The sequence below is a fragment of the Lepus europaeus genome, chromosome 8 (assembly GCF_033115175.1).
Source record: "Lepus europaeus isolate LE1 chromosome 8, mLepTim1.pri, whole genome shotgun sequence".
Taxonomy (NCBI): domain Eukaryota; kingdom Metazoa; phylum Chordata; class Mammalia; order Lagomorpha; family Leporidae; genus Lepus; species Lepus europaeus.
In genome coordinates this window covers 100,112,728-100,133,184 of record NC_084834.1, presented here as the reverse complement: position 1 = coordinate 100,133,184, position 20,457 = coordinate 100,112,728, and the positions used below count along the sequence as shown (strand labels likewise).

Here is a 20,457-nt window from a genome sequence, read left to right as displayed (position 1 = left end):
CTAAGAATCTAATTTTACTTAGAAACTGAAACCACAATATCCTCAATTTGATCTGCCAGTTCTTACAAAGGACAAGAACAAAGGTATTTATTTACTAACAGCTAAACACTTATACCACAGCACCCGTATTTTTTCATTTAGTCCATCTATTTTTAAATGTATAACAAAGAAATAAATATGGCAACAGTCAATTTTTGTTCATTATTACTATTACATCCCAACTATATGCTTCAGATTCTACTCACCTGAAATTTCTAATTCTGCCCAGTGAGATTTTTTCCCATTGGCTACCTCCTCTGCTGACATGATGGTATAAATTCGGCGAGGATCTGGAGGATCATATTTTTCCTTTGGCATCCCTATTAGTCTGTTAAAACAACAACAGCAATAATTGATTACAGTCTTACAGAAGACATGAAAAGTGAGAGAGTGAGTTTTCTTTTTCTTTCCTGTTGCCAAGCTGGTAAGTCACTTTACACTACAATTTTCATGTGAAGAAAAACACATTTATCTGTATGCTAGGCTCTTACAGAAACTCATTAACAGATGCCTAAGGGAAAAAGCAAGCAAGCTATGAACATTTTGCTGCTTCCTAACCCCTTACTCTTCATTTATCTGCACTGCTTGACCTTTCTCTGACTAGTCTAGAACCAAGTAATTCTATCCTTACCTCAGTGACATGTCCCATGCCTAAAGCAATCAGCATGTAACATTCCCTTTTTACACAGATTTCCTCAGAAGTATCTAAAAACACAAGCCCTCTAGATTCATTCTATATTCATGGGACAAGGAAGCTCCTCTCTCCCGCTGGTGATAAACAAATAGCCCAGATCATCTTTAGCAGCTACCTGATTATTTTAAGAGCCAGCCATAGAATTTAGAGTCCAAAAAATTGAGAAACAGAGCATGGGTCCTTAGTGAATCACACCTGTAGCACTCCCAAACCCTGGCCTTTGCAGATATACAAGTCAATATATTCCCTTACTGTTTTTAAGCTAGTGTGAGCTGTGTTTTCTGTTAACTTGCAATCAAAAGCATCCTTTTCACATGAAAAACCGTCTCATTTGGATGCATTACATGGCCACCTAACTGACACATGGCCAGCTAACTAAAACAAATATTACACAGTTTTCTTCATGTAACTACCAAAATTATTACTAAAGAATCATCAATGATGAACTAGGCCTAAAATCCCTCAGATATGTTATTTTATGACAAACTGCTCTAAAAGTAACCTTATTCAAAGGGTCCAATACAAGAATTGCTCTTTGGTAGTAATAAAATCTGTCATGGGTCATGTACTTTGGCATAGTGGTTAAAACAGGGCTTAGGACACCCACATCCAATATAAAGTGTGTAGGTTCAAGTCCCAACTCTACTGCCAATTCCAGCTCCCAGCTAATGCACACCTGGGAGGCAGCAGGGAGTGGCTCAAGTATTTGAGTCCTTGCCATCCACACAGGAGACCTGGACTGAGGTCCTAGCACCTGGCTTTAGTCTGGTTCTGCCCTAGATGTGAGCTTTGGAGAATAATAAGTGGATGGAAGAGAGTGAGCGCATCCTCCGCCCCCACTCTGCCTTTCAAATAAATAAAACTAAATGAAACTTTATTTATAAAAACCAATTATGGGGCCAATGCTGGCCCAGCCCTGGTCACTGCAGACATTTGAGGAGTGAACCAACCAGCAGATGGAAGACATCTCTGACTCTTCTTTTCTCTTTGTACCTCTTTCAAATAAGTCTAAAAAGGCAGAGTTGGGGTGAGGGGGACAGAGAGTGATCCTCCATCCACTGGGTGGCAGAGGCCAAACCACTTGGGCCATCTTCCGCTGCTTCTCTCAGGCAAACAGCAAGAAGTTGAATTGGAAGTGGAACAGTAGTGATACAAAAAGGAGCCCACATGGGACCAGCATCACAGGCACCAGCTTTACCTGCAATGCCACAACACTGGCCCCTGGTGCTTTTCCTGAGTTTAGAATTTATACCCAAATGAGTTACCATCAGGTATTCTGAAATTTGTTACATAAAGAGAATATATATGTTACTTCAGAAAAAAATCAGAGATAATCTATTGCCTATCAAGAAATCAAAGCTAGGGCCGGCACTGTGGCACAATGGGTTAAGTACTACCTGTGACATTACCATCCCATGTGAGTCCTTGAGTCCTGGCTGCTTTACTTGAGATCCAGCTCCCTGCTATTGCACATGGGAAAGCAGTGGGAGGGTGGCCTAAGCAGGCCCCTGCCACTCATGTGTGAGACCCAGATGGAATTCCAGTCCCCTGATGTAGGCTTGGCCCAGGACCAGTAGTTGCAACCATTTGGGGAGTGAATTAGTACATGGAATAACTCTCCCCAAACATACCCCAGACCCATTGTCTCCCTTTCTCTCTGTAATTCTGCCTTTCAAATAAGTCAATCGTTTTTTTAAAAATGGAAATCAAAGCCAATTTATAAGAACACAACTGAAATTTCCTATATCATAGCTTCCCTCAATCCTGAAAAGAAATTTCTTTACATTTATTTAATGAGGAAAAAAGAAAGTTTTTCAGATCTGTTCATCTGTTAATAGTAATTAGTTTCCATATTTAGCTCTTTAATATTATCATACAATCAGGGTGATATTAAGCCATATTTATTTTCCATAAATGTCTTAGAGCTTCAGAGCATAAAGAATACAATTATTTTCCATGGGGGGGGGGGGAGTGTTTCTACTACATTCAGCCTACATAAAATATTTCTGAAAATAAAGTTTTCAGATAACATTACAAGATTAAACAAAGCCAAATCAAACATAGACCCAAAGACATGCTACATAATGCATTATCTACAATGAGGATGCATAAAACACAAAGACTATTAAATTTGCAGAACCACAAGTTTAATAAATTTCACAACAGTTTTTAAAAACACAAGGCACAGGATTAAAGACCAACTTAATAGGATTGCATTAATTATGGTTCCCACTAGAGTTAGTGGTTGATATGTATTTATGGAATAATTGTATGCTTTGAAATCCTAAAATCTGCCTCCTACTTCATACTTTTTCCATCCACAGCAAATTTACAGTCAATGCCTTTCTAACATTCTGAAGCAAATAATCCACAAATATTCTAAAAAGTTAGATATATTAATAATTACCATTTTTCTGGTACCAATTAACTTTTAAATTAAAAAAAAATACTTTTCACTTTATTTGAAAGGCAAAGAAACACAGAAAGAGAGAGAGGGAGACAGATTTCTCCCATCTGCCAGTTCTCTCCTCAAAAGTCCACAACAGTCAGAGCTAAACCAGGGAGGAGCCAAAAACTCAGTCCAGGTATCCCCTATTGTGGCCAAAACCCAAGTACTTTGAGCCATCACTTGTTGCCTGCCAGGCTGCATAGTAGCAGGAAGTTGAAATGGAGAGTGTAGTTAGACTTAAACTCAGGCACTTCGATATGGGATGCAGGTGTCCATTCGATACGGGATGCAGGTGTTCAAAACAGTCTTAACCACTGTGCCAAATGCCCACCTCTATATTTTCAATTTTTCATGTTTCCATCTTTGTAAATCTTTGAGTTATTTTAAAAAAAAAAAGCTGCATAAAATATTTACTAATATCTTTAATATGTAGAGACCAAATAATATTAACACCATCATAGTCTGAGTCAGAAATCTCTCTTGGATTTGATGAGGATGTCAATAAAAACACAATTCACGCCGGCGCCGTGGCTCAACAGGCTAATCCTCCGCCTTGCGGCGCCGGCACACCGGGTTCTAGCCCCGGTCGGGGCACCGATCCTGTCCCGGTTGCCCCTCTTCCAGGCCAGCTCTCTGCTGTGGCTAGGGAGTGCAGTGGAGGATGGCCCAAGTCCTTGGGTCCTGCACCCCATGGGAGACCAGGAGAAGCACCTGGCTCCTGCCATCGGAACAGCGCAGTGCGCCGGCCGCAGCGCGCTACCGCGGCGGCCATTGGAGGGTGAACCAACGGCAAAAGGAAGACCTTTCTCTCTGTCTCTCTCTCTCACTGTCCACTCTGCCTGTCAAAAAAAAAAAAAAAAAAACACAATTCACTAGGGGCCAGCACTGTGGCACAGTAGGTTAAGCCCCTGCCTTAATCTCCTTTATTCCATGTGAGCACTGACTTGATTCCACTGCTCCACTTCCAATATGGCTCCCTGCTTATGTACCTGAGAAAGCAGCAGAAAGTGGCCTGAGTACCTGAGCCCCTGTCACCTACATGGGAGACCCAGATGGAATTCCAGGCTCCTGGCTCCAGCTCAGCTCAGCTCAGCCCAGCCCAGCCCAGTCCAGCCTAGCCCCAGGACACTGCAGCTTTCTGGGGAGTGAACCAAGGGATGGATGATCTATCTCTCCCTTTCTGTAACTCTGCCTTTCAAGAAATAAAGAAATCTTTATTTGGAAAAAAAAAAAAGTCATTTAGTTTTCTAAATGAAATCTAGATTTGGATAATCTGATGGAATCTACATTGAGTTAATTAATTTAGTAGAATCTACAGTTTTGATGATTCACTACTGCTCCAAACATCAGGTTTTGAACTGTGTTAGTTCCAATTTCTACAATACCTTTTTTTATTATTTGAAATCCAGAAACAAACAGAAAGAGTGAGCTCCCATCTACAGGTTCACTCCCCAAGTGCCTGCTACAGTCAGAGCCAAAACCAGGAATTCAATCCAAGTCTCCCACATGGGTGCAGGAACCCAGTTACTTGAGGCATCACCACTGTCTACACAATCAGCCAGGAGCTGAACCCAGGCACCCCGACTGACCTTACATCAGTTGCCAAAGGATCTCACTTACACTGGAGATCCTAATTATGTAACAAAATAGATAAAATCTCTTTGTGGCATCTTTCAGTTACCAGTCTTTGATCCCATTTCAACACTATGAAAAAGACTCCACAACATTTCCCGACTAACTGTACAAGCTGTTTCAAAGAACCTGCCATCAGCAGGTTGAGGCTCTGGCCTAGGTTCTGGCATCCCATATGGGTGTTAGTTCGAGTTCCGGCTGCTCCTCTACCAATCTCACTCCCTGTTAACACGCCAGGGAAAAGCCAGGGAAAAGCAGTGGAGGATGGCCCAGGTGCTTGGGCCCTTGCATTCACATGGGAGACCCGGAATAAGCTTCTGACTCCTGGCTTCTCCAGCAGTTGCAGTCAGTTGGGGAGTGAACCAGCAGATAGAAGACCTCTCTGTCTACCTCTCTGTAACTGTCTTTCAAACAAGTAAAATAAATCTTTAAAAAAAGAAACAAGAACCTGCCATCCATTCCCTGTCCCTGAGCCTATCACCTATTTAGTCTTCAGAGATTCTTCTGCAAAATTTCTGAGAGTAACTCTCAATTCTAAATGAGGAGACTGCTTATCTTTTACTTCTTGGTCTCTATATGAACTATCCTAAAATAAGTTTGATGGTGGAGATCATCAAAGGCCATTAAAACACAACATATTGCAAAGACTCACAAATTTATCAGTCTTCTAGTCCCACTAATCAAAAACTTGTGGTAAACCTGTAAAATACTGACTTCATGGAAAATATATTACAATGTTTTCTAAATTACAAGCAGTATTGTACATTACTAGGGTAATTTTGCATGAAAATTTTTCAAGTTTCTAAAACTACAAATGAAATAAAGGTATGATACCTATATAGCAAGCTATTTCATGAATAGCATATTACAAAATACATATGAAATACACCCAAATACGCTACTGCTAAAAAATCCCAAATCTCAGGTTTTATATTGGGAACAAAGCAGCATAACTCCTTCTGGAAAAAAAAAAAAAAATGAGATGATTTAGAGCAAACTGTTAAAAGCTACAACAAAACATACAACAAGACTGGTTATTAAGAGTAGCTTATAAAAATAGTACCCCTTGGGGCCAGTGCTATAGGCTCAGCAGGTTAAAGCCATGGCCTGCAGTGCTAGCATCCCATTCAGGTGCCGGTTTGAGTCCTGGCTATTCCACTTTTGATCCAGCTTCCTGCTAATGTGCCTGGGAAATCAGCAGAGGAAGGCTCAAGGGCTTAGGCCCCTGCACACATGTGAGAGACCCAGAAGAAGCTCCTGGCTTCGGCCTGGCCCAGTCCTGAATGTTGCAGTCATTTGGGGAATGAACCAAAGAGTGGATAGAAGATTCTCAATCTCTCTCAATCTCTCTCTCTCTCTCTCTCTCTCTCTCTCTCTCTCTCTATATATATATATATATATATATATATATATATATATATATCCCCTCCTCCCCTTCCTCCTCTCTGTAACTCTTTCAAATAAATAAATAAATAAAAAGTACCCCCCTTAGCATATAGAAAGATAAAAGATCTCTCTTAGACCACAGTTTCACTCTCACAAACCTAAGTTTTAGGATCTCAGTCTGCAGTTCAGGACAATTAATGTTATTTCATTTAAGATTCACATTAAGAGTGAATGCTAGAATGACCAAAGAGTACTTCATAAATTAAAGACTTATAACTTAATGAATCCAACTCTAAAATACAAATCATTAGAAATATTAAGTGATCATCACTACAAAAGCAATCTTAGGTGGGGAAGCAGATGTGTGCAGAATTCCCAAAATTAGACAAACATAAAATGATGTCTACATTAGATATCCTGCTTACATTTTTAAGCAAATATCAATGACTTTACAGTTTTAAACAATCACAGATAAATCTTATACAGCAACTATTATCAAAGATTATGGATGTTACTTACTAAACACCATGATCTTTCCATGTGGTATTAACCACTATGAGCTTCCTCCCTGAGAAAACGTGTCTATATTTACTTTAACAAAGCAAATACCCTCATCAATATCAACTTTCAACTACACATAGTTTTTATCACCATAACCATCACCCAAAAGCTGTGCCATACATGAATGGACTTACCAGTTGATACTAAAACAGTACCTGGCAATTTGCACTATATATAGATCATATTGACAAAATTAAAGATTGATGGCAATCAACAAGAATTCAGAGGCACACTGAGATAAAAAAAATTAGCAATTCCATCCCACTTCTATGTCAAGGGCCTCTAGATGGCATTTGTCCTAATTTTATATTCAACTAAAGTCCATAGATAATAAATAATACAAACATCCAAAAAGAACTTCAGTCCAAATTTTCATGACATATCCAGCTCTATGATTCTAAACAAACAAAACCGAACTTGTGTTTTATGACAATAAAATCACTCATCATTTTGAGCATAGTCTTCCGAGTCTTATGTTTCTAACCAACTTAACATTTATTCAAGAAATATTCCTTGCATGCCCACTATTACCATTTATTGTTCCAGACACTAAAAGTTCAACAGTGAACAAGACAGACAATGGCTTTCTCCTCATGGAGAATCAAACGTTTTCATGGGACTACCTGAAAAAGTTTTAGAATATCTTTCTTTTAAAACATTCTATAAGGAATTTGGCATTTCTTATTACTTTTACTTTTTATTTTCCTCATCTGATAGTTGTACTCCCTGTTGTCACTACTCTGAAATAAGAACAGAGATAACAAAACATCCTGATCACTAAGGTTGAGGATGATGAATAACAGATAATTTCTAGAGCCACCAAAGACAGGAGAAAGCATAGGGCAGGCATTTGGCTGTCAGTTAAACACAGGTACAGACATCCCGTATCAGTGTCAGGTGACACTCGCCTCCAGTTCCTGTTCTCCTGTTCCAGCTTCCTGCTAGAGCAGACCCTGGTAGGCTACAGTGATGGCTCAAGTAGCTGTGAGTCATTGCTACTCACCTGAAGACCTGGACTAAGTTCACCCTGGCTGTCATAGGCTGAGGAGTAAACCATCTGAAAGCAGTGTTCTCAGTCACTCTCTTTCTCTCTGCCTCTCAAATATTTTTAAAAATAGTTTTAGGGGCCGGCGCTGTGGCACAGTAGGTTAATCATCCACCTGCAGCGCAGGCATCCCATATGGGTCCAGGTTCTAGTCCCGACTGCTCCACTTCCAATCCAGCTCCCTGCTGTGGCCTGGGAAAGCAGTAGTAGATGGCCCAAGTCCTAGGGCCCCTGTACCTATGTGGGAGACCCGGAAGAAGCTCCTGGCTCCTGGCTTCGGATTGGCGCAGCTCCAGCCGTTGTGGCCATTTGGGGAGTGAACCAACGGAAGGAAGATCTTTTTCTCTCTGTCTCTCACTCTCACTGTCTATAACTCTAGCTCTCAAATAAATAAATAAGATCTTAAAAAAAAAAGTTTTAAATGGGAAATGAAAAAAGTTTTACTACGGAATTAAGCTAAACAGATTAAACACATATCATACATTTAATTTTAGGTGACAGCAATTGGTTTCCTAACCCAGTGAAGACATTTTTTCTGTGATTCTACTGGCAAACCAGGTCATTAGGTACCAGTAGTAACAAGAACTTTTTGTTGCATAGAAATACTGTAAATAAGACTCAAAATTTATTCTTAGGGATCTACTTCAGATCAACTAGTTATCTATGCAACAAAATGCACGGCATACAGTGGCAATAAAGCCTCCAAAAGATGAAATGACGTTGCTGGTGGTGATGACCTAAAAACAGCTGCAAAATATCAAGATAACAATCTTGTACTGTGAAAAATACAAAAACTAATGAGGGGCCAACGTTGTGGTGAAGCGGATAAAGCCACAGCCTGCAACACCAGCATCTCATTTGGGCACGGGTTTGTCGCAGTTACTCCACTTCTAATGCAGCTCCCTGATAAAAAGCAGTAGAAGATGGCCCAAGTGCCTGGGTCCCTGCCACTCATGTGGGAGGCCTGGAAGAAACTGGCTCTGGCCTGACCCAGTCCTGGCCATTGCAGCCATCTGTAGGGTGAATCAACAGATGTAACATCTCTTACTTTTTCTCTCTCTTTCAAATAAATAAATCTTAAAAATCAGAACATTTAGCATTTCTGAAAAGCATTTTTGTTATAAGGCTTATAAGGCTCATAGGCCTATAATTTCTCTAACCCTTATTCATGTTGTACCCATTACATTTTTCTAAAGTTTTTTTTCATATTCTGATTGAGAAAAATTAACCTGATTTTGCTTGAGCATTATTTAAGCAGTGAATGTCAGGTATTTTTCTACTATAAAATCACTCATACAGATATAATATTTTAAAAAATCATTGGGGAGCAGCATCGTGGTATAGCGAGTAAAGCCGCAGTGCCAGCATCACATAATGGGCGCTGGTTCGAGACCCAGATGCTCCATTTCTGATCCAGCTCTCTGCTATGGTCTGAAAAGCAGTGGAAGGTGGCCCAAATCCTTGGGCCCCTGCACCCACATGGGAGACCCAGAAGGAACTCCTGGCTTTGGCTCAGCCCATCTGGGGAATGAACCAGCAGAAGAAAGTCTGACACTCACTCTCTCTCTCTCTCTCTCTCTGATTTTCAAATAAATAAATAAATCTTAAAATCATTGGCTACTATGAAAAATATTTCAATATGACAAACCTAATAATCAAAGGAAATACATTCAAGATCATATCCCTCTCAGAGAATACACACACACACACACACACAGGCATCCCAATATGGGCACCGGTTTGAGTCCGGGCTGCTCTGCTTCCAATCCAGCTTTCTGTTATGGCCTGGGAAAGTAGTAGAAGATGGTCCAAGCACTTTGGGCCCCTGCACCCACGTGGGAGACCTGGAAGAAGCTCCTGGCTCCTGGCTTCAGATCAGCTTAGCGCTGGCCATTTCGGTCATTTGGGGAGTGAACCATCAGATGGAAGACCTCTCTCTCTCTTTCTCTCTCTCTCTCACTCTACCTCTCTGTGTAACTCTGTCTTTAAAATAAATAAAGCAAATCTTTAAAAAAAAAATATTGTATTCAGAAGTGTGTTTAAAACTTACTATCCAAAACATTTAACACTGTATTTATTCAATAGTTGTAAAGTAATTTTAAATCCAAATAAAATACACATAGTTAGCTGTTTTGTTTTTAAGAGCCTAAAGGTCATTTATGAGTGCCCAAGAATAATAATTTACCTTCAAACAATTAACTTCCTTTCCTGGAATAGAAAATATTTGCAGAACCAGCACTGCTACTTAGCAGGTAAAAAGCCAGCACCTGCAATACCAGCATCCAATAAGGGCACTGGTTCACGTCCCAGCTGCTCCATTTCAGATCCAGCGCCCTGTTAATGTGCCTCAGAAAGCAGCAGAAAATGGTCCAAGGTCTTGGGCCCCTGCACCCACATGGAAGACCTGGAAGAAACTCCTGGCTCCTGGCTTCAGATAGGCCCAGCTCTGGCGGTTAGAAGATCTCTGTATGTCTTTCCCTCTCCCTCTCTGTAACTCAAATAAGTAAACAAATCTTTAAAAAAAAAAAAAAAAATTCTGGGCCTTTCTCTGAGTACTAAGCAGCAGCCATTGATTGCTGGGTGTTTGGCAAGGGGATCTGAGAAAAACAGTCAACATAACTACAGGAATTGTTCAGTGCGTGAAGACAGACAAGCTTTCTAGTAGAGAAGAGTATGTGGGTGTACTTATTATCAGTTTTAATAATATGAAGCATGTGGAACACAAAACTGAAAAGTAATACATAAAATTCATTACTGTATGGGGCCAGCACTGTAGTGTAGCAGATAAAGCTGCTGCCTGCAGTGCAGGCATCCCATATAGGTCCCAAATGCTCCACTTCCAATCCAGCTCCCTTCTGATGCACCTGGAAAAGCAGTAGAAGATGGTCCAAGTAGGCCCCTGCACCCATGTGGGAGACTCCAATGAAGCTTCTGGCTCTTGGCTTCGGTATGGCCCAGATCTGGTCTTTGTGGCCATTTAGGAAGTAAACCAGAGGATGAAAGATATCTCTCTCTCTCTACCTAACTCTGCCTTTCAAATAAAAAAAAAGTAAATCTCTTAAAAAAAAATAAAAATCATTGTAAATTCCATGTAATCATTGATTTCAGCTAAAATCATTTCTATAGCCAACCTAGAGTTGCAACTGACAAACGAATATAACTGCAACATGAATGACAGCTGATCATTTCATGTACATTAAAAAAACAAAACTAAAGCAACGAAGAGTCATCCGACTGATGGGAATTGTGGGGCAGCGGGTTAAGCCACCATTTGGGATGCCCTCATCCCATACTGGAGGGCCAGTAGGAGTCCCTAACGCTTTTCTTCTGATCCAGCATGCCTGCTAATGCATCCTGGAAGGCAATAAGAGATGGCTTGAATGCTTGAGCCCCTTGCCACCCATGAAGGTGACCCAGATAGAGTTCCAGGCTCCTGGCTTAGGTCTGACCCAGCCTTGGCTGTTGCAGGAAGTTGGGGAGTAAACCAGCAGATGGAAAATTCATTCTCTCTCTCTCTCACTCTGTCCTTCAAATATGAAAAATAAATAAAAATAAACACATAAAAAGAAAAGATTTATCAGAACTTCAGTTGTTTATCAGAGACATGAGCAGTTTCTTTGTTGATAATGGTTTTCTAACACTGAGAGAATATGTCTTAACATTTTGTGCTACACACAACAGACTCAAAACATTGCATCTTAAATTGGATTAACAGTTCCTCCATAATTTTCTAATATCTAGACAACAAATTAGTCTTTATTTGCCTATTTCTGTGATGCAGACACTCTCACACATGCATCTGTAATATATAATGTCCCACATGAATGGTAGGTTTCAAGATATCCAAGGAAATATCTCAATGAATGAGGAGCTAGGAAGAGATGACCACTATCACAATGCTACACAGTATTTCTTTTTTTTTTTTTTTTTTTATTTGACAGATAAAGTTAGACAGTGAGAGAGAGACAGAGAGAAAGGTCTTCCTTCCGTTGGTTCACACCCCAAATGGCCGCTACAGTCAGCGCTACCCCAATGTGAAACCAGGAGCCAGGTGCTTCCTCCTGGTCTCCCATGTGGGTGCAGGAGCCCAAGTACTTGGGCCATCCTCCACTGCCTTCCCGGGCCACAGCAGAGAGCTGGACTGGAAGAGAAGCAACCGGGACTAGAACCTGGCACCCATAAGGGAGGCTGGCACCGCAGGCGGAGGATTAACCAAATGAGCCACGGCGCCTGCCCACTACACAGTATTTCAAATATACCTCAAACAACCTCAAGAACATACACAGTAAAAAAAAAAAAAAAAAAAAAGGTAAGAAAATTAGGAAGCAATGTTTCTAATGTTATTTAATTTTATGTTTATATAACTTGATTTTTAATAGGTTCGGTTTAATAACTGTCTAGGAAAGTTCCTAAATAATTAACAACTGGTTCTTTCAAGCCTGCACAAGCCAACTCAAGCACACAATGGTTATATATATGAAATCTTGCTTTTCTCTCTACTTATCATCAGTCCCTTGGGATCAATTCTGAGTCACTGAAAAAATTCAAAGAAAATACTGACTTGCTCTTATACCTAGCAAAACTTACTTCTCCACTCCACTACCAGATACATTTAATAAGCAATAAGACCTAGCAGTTGCTACGAATATGTACATCCTATAATATGAGAACAGAATTAAATTTTTAGAAATCTTATATGATCCAGGAGTTCTGAAACCTTGGTTAACCTTTAAGAACAAAATAATGCCAGTTCTACATAAGCTCTTAAATAAAGCAGACACACAGAACAAGAAATAAAATTATATCGTATGTAGATTCAAAACTATGTATACAGATTCAAAAATGTTTCTAAAACTGTTACTCAAACCCAGCAATACATAGAAAGGATAATTTACCATATAGCAGGTGGTAATTATCCCAGGGATGCAAAGTTAGTCTAACATTAAAAAAAAAAAAAAAAAAAAAAACAAGGCTGGCACTGTGGCATAGTAGGTTAAGCCTCAGCCTGCAGTACCCACATCCCATACAGGTGCTGGTTCAAGTCCGGTTGCTCTACTTCCAATCCAGCTCTCTGCTGATGGCCTGGGAAAGCAGTGGAAGATAGCCCAAGTGTTTTGGGCCCCTGCACCCGTGTGAGAGACCCAGAAGAAGCTCCTGGCTCCTGGCTTCAGATTGGCCCAGCTCTGGCCGTTGTGACCACTTAGGAAGTGAACCAGTAGATGGAAGATCTTTATCTCTCCCTCTGCCTCTCAATAAATAAATAAATAAATATTGAAAACAAATAATAATTCACCTATGTGCCATAAATACATAATCATTTCAACAAATACACAAATAAAGCTCTTGAAAACACCAACAACCATTCCTATTTTAAAAGAAAAATTCTCAATACAAAAAAGGGGGAGAGAATATACTCAGCCTGATAATGGCATGAATGGAAAACCTATAGCTAACATCATACTTATGCCGAAATTCTGAATGCTTTCCTAAACATCAGAAACAAGATGAAGACGTCTGCTTTCACTTTATTCAACTTTGTAACTACAAGCTTTTTTTCAACTTTTTAACTACAAGCCTTTTTCCTTGCAAGCAAGGGAAAAAAAAACAGATGGTTTTGAGACTGGGAGGAGGAGTTAAACCTATCTTTACTCATAGGAAACAAATACATGTAGAAAATTCTACAGACCATACAAAAAAAAAGCTACCTGAACAAGTTTAATAAGGTTACAAGACAAATATATCCTCCAATACCAACTGTATTTCTATGTACAAGTAACAAACAACCTGAAATCAAGGTTTTTAAGTACAATTTATAATGACATAAAAATTATAAACATTTAGAGATACACATGAAGACAGATATGCAAGACCAGTACAGTGAAAACTGTAATACAATGTTTAAAAAAATAATAATTAAATAAATGGAGTCATGTCATATTCATTTACCAGAACTCAATATTGTTAAAATGCCAATTCCCCCAAAACTGGTATCTAGAGTCAACACAATTCCAATGAAATCTCAGCATGTAGATATTAGAGAAACACAAAAAACTTAAGAGCTACTTTTAAACAACTTTGAAAAGAAAAAACTGGAGGACTTGCACTATTTAATTTCAAGCTTTATTATGAAGCCAAACTAATCATGGAAACAAGACAGACATATCAAAGACAAAAAAAACAGTCCAAGACAACAAAGAGTCTAGAAGCAGCCTCATGCATTTATGGTTATTTAATTTTCAAAAAAGGCACTAAGGCAACTCAATGAGGAAAATATAATCTTTAATAAGCAGTGCTAGACTATCATACGCAAATGAAACTCAATCTTTACCTCATGCCATACACAATATACTCAAAACAGGCCTACATGAAAGAGAAAAGCATCTTGAAGAAAATATTAATGATTATTAGTTGGGCAAAGATTTCTTAAACACCAAAACAAAAGATAGATAAAAACTGATGAAGTAGACTGCATCATAAATTTTTGCTTCTTGAAACAATTATTAAGAAAATAAGAGGGACTGCAGTGCCAGCAGCCCATATGAGCACTAGTTCGAGTCCTGGATGCTCTGCTCCCGATCCAACTCCCTGCTGATGCACCTGGGAAAGCAGTGGAGGATGGTGCTTGGGCCCCTGCACCCACATGGGAGACCTAAAAGAAACTCCAGTTTTGGCCTGGGCCAACCCAGGCTGTTGCAGCCATTTAGGGAGTAAACCAGCAGATGGAATATCTCGCTCTGTGTCTCTCTTCTCTCTCTGTAACTACTTCAAATAAATAAATCTTTTTAAAAAAAGAAAACAAAGGGCCGGCGCCGTGGCTTAACAGGCTTATCCTCCACCTTGCGGCGCCGGCACACCGGGTTCTAGTCCCGGTTGGGGCGCCGGATTCTATCCCGGTTGCCCCTCTTCCAGGCCAGCTCTCTGCTATGGCCCGGGAAGGCAGTGGAGGATGGCCCAAGTCCTCGGGCCCTGCACCCGCATGGGAGACCAGGAGAAGCACCTGGCTCCTGGCTTCGGATCAGTGAGATGCGCCGGCCGCAGCGGCCATTGGAGGGTGAACCAACAGCAAAAAGGAAGACCTTTCTCTCTGTCTCTCTCTCTCACTATCCACTCTGCCTGTCAAAAAAAAAAAAAAAAAAAAAAAGAAAGAAAATATAGAAAACTGGGAAAAGTATTTGCAGATCACTTGTATGATTAAAAAAAAGTATATTCAAGAATAAACAAAGAACTCTCAAATTCAAATTCAATTCAAAATAGTTGTAATGGGCAAAACACTTCAACAAAGATTTCACCAAAGAAGACGACAAATAAGCACGGAGATGTTTAGCATCACTAGTCATTGGGAAAATGAAAATTAAATTAAAATTAAAGAAACTATTATATACCTACTAAAATTACTAAAATTTTGACCAAGTTAGAATAATAAACAACTGGAACTCTTATACTACTGTAGGTGAGAATAAAAAATAATAATATATATTTATATAATAATAATAATAATAATAATTTATACAAAAATATATATAAAATAGTTTGGCAGTCTTAAAAAGTTAAATATACACCTACTGTATGACCCAGGTATTTCATTCCTATATAATGACCCAAGAAAAACAAAAACATCTGTTCACCCAAAGAGTCAACCAAACTCAGTGTCTTTAGCAGCTCCATTTGTGAAAGTGGAAAACTGAAGAACAGGGGCTGGTGTTGTGGCATAGCAGGTTAAACTGTCACCTACAAGGCCAGCATCCCCTTATGGATGAAGGTTCATTTCCCAGTTGCTCCATTTCTGATCCTGCTCTCTGCTAACAGCCTGGGAAAGCAGCAGAAGACGAATCAAGTGCTTGGGGCTCCTGCCACACACATGGGATACCCAGATGAAGCTCCTGACTCCTGGCTCTGGCCTGGCCCAATAATGGTCATTGCAGCCATCTGGGGATTGAAGCAGAGAATGAAAATTTTCTCTCTCTCTCTCTCTCTCTCTCTCTCTCTCTCTCTCTCTCTCTCAACACAAATGTCCACCAACTACCTAATGGATAAATTATGGTAAATCCATACAATGTGGCCGGCACTGTGGCTCACTTTGCTAATCCTCCACCTGCGGTGCCGGCAACCCGGGTTTCTAGTCCCAGTTGCTCCTCTTTGAGCCCAGCTCTCTGCTGTGGCCAGGAAGGGCAGTGGAGGATGGCCCAAGTGCTTGGGCCCTGCACCCGCATGGGAGACCGGGAGGAAGCACCTAGCTCCTGGCTTCTGATCAGCACAGCACTGGCTGTGGCGGCCATTAGGGGAGTGAAACAATAGAAGGAAGACCTTTCTGTTTCTCTCTCACTAATTCTGCCTGTCAAAAAATAAAATTTAAAAAATTTTTAAAAATCCATACAATGTACTCAGCAAGGAATAAGTTATCAATATATGTAACACGGAGCCGGCGCCATGGCTCAATAGGCTAATCCTTCGCCTTGGGCGCTGGCATACCAGGTTCTAGTCCCGGTCGGGGCGCCAGATTCTGTCCCGGTTGCCCCTCTTCCAGTCCAGCTCTCTGCTATGGTGGCCCGGGAGTGCAGTGGAGGATGGCCCAAGTCCTTGGGCCCTGCATCCACAAGGGAGACCAGGAGAAGCACCTGGCTCCTGCCTTCAGATCAGCGCAGTGTGCCAGCCGCAGCGCGCTGGCCGCGGCGGCTATTGGAGAGTGAACCAACGGCAAAGGAAGACCTTTCTCTCTGTCTCTCTCTCTCTCTCTCACTGTCCACTCTGCCTGTCAAAAAAAAAAAAAAAGAAAAAAGAAAAAAATATATATGCAACACGGATAAATTTCAAGTAATTCTGTTGGGGGGGAAGTAAGTTTGGCCATTTCAGCAAACAGATTTCCAAATACCCATCTAGAAGCAGGATTGTTGAGTAGGAGGCAATACCAGGCCTTGATTTTTAAAACAGCCCACCAGATGGCTATATATTAATACAGTTTATAACGTAATTCTCATTTTTCTTCATATGCATAGATTAGAAACCTCAGAGATACAGAGATCTCTAACAAGACAGATGAGAAAATGGCCAGAAACCTGGAAATATCCAAAACCTTATAACTATCTTATCTAATACCCTAAAACCCAAGTAACCTGGAATAAATAGTGATTCAAAAATAGTTCATTTTTCTGACACATGAACAACAAATATTATACAACCATTTAATAGCTTACTATTCAATTTTAGAGATTAGACAAAAGTAACATGTTTCCATCATTATAATGAATTCTCACACTAACAGTTCTTTCTCTTCAATTTCCTACTTCATCAGTCACTAGCATAGATATTGAAATAAATACAATGGTTTGAGGAGTGAGCACTGTTGCACAGTGTGAGCCACAGCTTGGCTTATCTGCATCCCATAGTGGAGTGCTGGTTCAAGTCCTGGCTATTCGGCTTCCTGCTAATACATCTGGGAACACAGTGAAAGATGATCCAAGTACTTGGGCTCCTGTAGGCGACCTGGATGGAGGTTCTGAACTCCTGGCTTCAGTCTGGCCCAACCTCAACTGTTGCAGGTATTTGATCTTTCCCTCTGTCACTCTGCCCTTCAAATACATTAATAAGTCTTTTTCATTTGTGCTCCATCTTCCCAGTTTTTTTTGTTTGTTTTTGTTTTTTGTTTTTTTTTGACAGGCAGAGTGGACAGTGAGAGAGACAGAGAGAAAGGATTTCCTTTTGCCGTTGGTTCACCCTCCAATGGCTGCCGCGGCCGGCGCACCGTGCTGATCCAAAGGCAGGAGCCAGGTGCTTATCCTGGTCTCCCATGGGGTACAGGGCCCAAGCACTTGGGCCATCCTCCACTGCACTCCCAGGCCACAGCAGAGAGCTGGCCTGGAAGAGGGGCAACCGGGACAGAATCCGGCTCCCCGACTGGGACTAGAACCCGGTGTGCTGGCGCTGCAAGGTGGAGGATTAGCCTATTGAGCCACGGCGCCGGCCTCTTCCCAGTTCTATGTGAGCTTAACCCTTATACAGCTCATATCCCTTAGAGAAACAAATGTTAGATATATCCAGAGAAAGTCACAGAAGTTTCCACTCCACTACATACTAAAGTAGTAAAGACAGAAATATCTAAAATATATGGCATATGCTCAAGAATAAATATCATCTGTCTATTCTCAACATACTGATAATCAAAGGTTCCTTTATTTAACTGATGTATAATTTCCTTTGAACTCCTATTTTCTATTAAATTAACCTATTAAAGTTAAATAGAGGAGGAGCTGGCATTGTGGTATAGCAGGTAATACTGCTGCCTGTGATGCAGGGATGCCATCTGGGTGCTGGTTGTGTTCCGGCTGCTCCACTTCCATTCCATCTCCCTGCTAATGGCCTAGGAAAAGCGGCAGAAGCTAGTATAAGCATTTAGACCCCTGCCACCCACGTGTGAGACCTGGAAGAAGCTCCTGGCTCCTGGCTTCAGCCTGGCCCAGTTCTGTCCATGGCAGCCATCTTGGGGAGTGAAGCAAAAGATGAAGATCTCTGTCTGCCCCGCTCTCTCTGTGTTAATTCTGACTTTATTTATTTTGAAAATCTTTACCAAAAAAAAAAAAAAAGTTAAGTGGAGGGAAAAATCAGAAGCAAACTTACTGTACTCAAAAGGATATCTAGAATTCAGTAAGAGTTTACTGCAAATTTTCTCCTAAAACAGCTGATCAATGTAAGTACTGGCAAAGAAAAGTATTCTCCTAAATTAATTAGCTGTATAAACTGAAATACATATTAACAAAAATCCAAGCAGAGTGTTTCTTCAAACCTAACAATAAAGAAAAAATCTTCGCTGTTATAAACAAAGTTGAAAATATGTGCAGACTCATACTAAACTCAAGTTGCAAGGGTACCTATAAAAATATCAAATATAAGCCATATCATTAAAACATAAGCATATCAAAAGTATGAGGGCTCTTTTGCTCAAAGTAACATATCCACTAGAAAAATGGGATTCAGTACAATGTATTTAAATAAGAAAACGCTAAAGTAACAGTCTAACAATTTATACAAAATGTTTCATCTTTTTCCTTCTCTTACTTTCCAAATGTAGGCTCTACATCTCTAGTAGAATATAAAATTGAACTTTTTTTTATTTATCAAAAAAATTGTTTTGTTTACATAAGCAAGCAATCATCTGCATATAAATTAGGGACATTACATTACATCAGGAAAAACACTAATTCAAGAAATTGGTTTCATCCTATAAAAATGTACAATTTTTAAATGATTTATTTTATGAATTTGAAAGGCAGAAAACAATAAATCTGCCATCCATTGGTTCACTTCCTAAATGCCCCAACAGCCAGGGCCAGGTTGGGCGGAAGCCAAGAGCCAGGAACTTAATTCTGGTCTCCCATATGGGTGGCAAGAACTCAAGTATTTGAGCCATCATCTGCTGCTTTCTATGTGTGCATAAGCAGGAAGCTGGGTGCATGACTCAGTCACTCCAGTATGGGATGTGGGTGCCCCAACGAGCAGCTTAACCTGCTATACCACAACATCCACCCCAAAACTGTACAATTTTTATGGCAGTTAAAAACAATTTAAGGCCTAGAAATTGGTTTCCAGGGCTGGCGCTGTAGCATAGCGGGTAAGTCCACCACCTGCAGAGCCAGCATCCCACATGGGTGCTGGTTCAAGTCCCGACGGCTCCACTTCCGATCCAACTCTCTGCTGTGGCCTGGGAGAGCAGTATAAAGTCTTTGGGCCCCTGCACCTGTGTGGGAAAACCCAGAGGAAGCTCCTGGCTCCTGGCTTCAGATTAGCGCAGCTCCAGCCATTGTGGCAAATTGGGGAGTGGACCTCTGACTTTCAAATAAATAAAATAAATCTTTAAAAAAAAAAAAGGCTGGCGCCGTGGCTAATCCTCCGCTTGCAGCGCCAGCACACAGGGTTCTAGTACCGATCGAGGCACTGGATTCTGTCCCGGTTGCTCCTCTTCCTATCCAGCTCTCTGCTGTGGCCCAGGAAGGCAGTGGAGGGTGGCCCAAGTCCTTGGGCCCTGCCCCACATGGGAGACCAGGAAAAGCACCTGGCTCCTGGCTTCGGATCAGCACAGTGCACTGGCTGCAGTGGCCACTGGGGGGTGAACCAACGGAAAAGGAAGACCTTTCTCTCTGTCTCTCTGTCTACTCTGCCTGTCAAAAAAAAAAAAAAAAAAAACTGGTTTCCAGCATTAGAAGTGAATTTGACAGTACAAAAAAATACAATTTTATTTATTTGAAAGGTAGTTACAAAGAGGTAGAGGCAGACAGAGAAAGAGATTGATCTTCCATCTGTTGGCTCACCCCCCAAATGGCCTAAACAGCCAGGGCTGGACCAGGCCAAAGTCAGGAGTCACAACTTCATCTGGGTTTCCCACGTGGGTAGCAGGGACCCAACCACTTGGGTCATCCTCTGCTGCTTTCCCAGGTGCATTAGCAGGGAGCTGAATAGGAAGTGGAACAGTCAGGACTCAAACCAGCACCCATATGGGATGCTAGCCCTGCAAGCAGCAGTTTAACCTGCTGTGCCATAGCACTGGCTCCAAAACTAAGGGTTTCATTAAGGAACCATTTTCATATTGAATAAATCTCATAATTATTTTAGCTTTTCTATTTCTTTGGGAAAATATTTTAAATATCAAATATAAAATAACAA

At 40.8% G+C, this 20,457-nt stretch overlaps 1 protein-coding gene across 4 annotated transcripts in view; it reads right to left on the bottom strand.

Annotated features, from left to right (window-relative positions):
* CNOT6L (CCR4-NOT transcription complex subunit 6 like) overlaps positions 1-20,457 on the bottom strand; it is a 116,076-nt gene that overhangs the window by 73,080 nt on the left and 22,539 nt on the right. For 3 of the 4 annotated variants that reach the window (XM_062198622.1, XM_062198620.1, XM_062198621.1), the window contains exon 2: positions 246-367. In XM_062198622.1, coding sequence (XP_062054606.1) covers positions 246-357 — 112 coding nt within the window. In that variant the 5' untranslated portion in view covers positions 358-367. Of the gene's footprint in view, positions 1-245; positions 368-20,457 lie in introns of those variants that run through there. The other variant, XM_062198623.1, reaches the window with a different exon arrangement.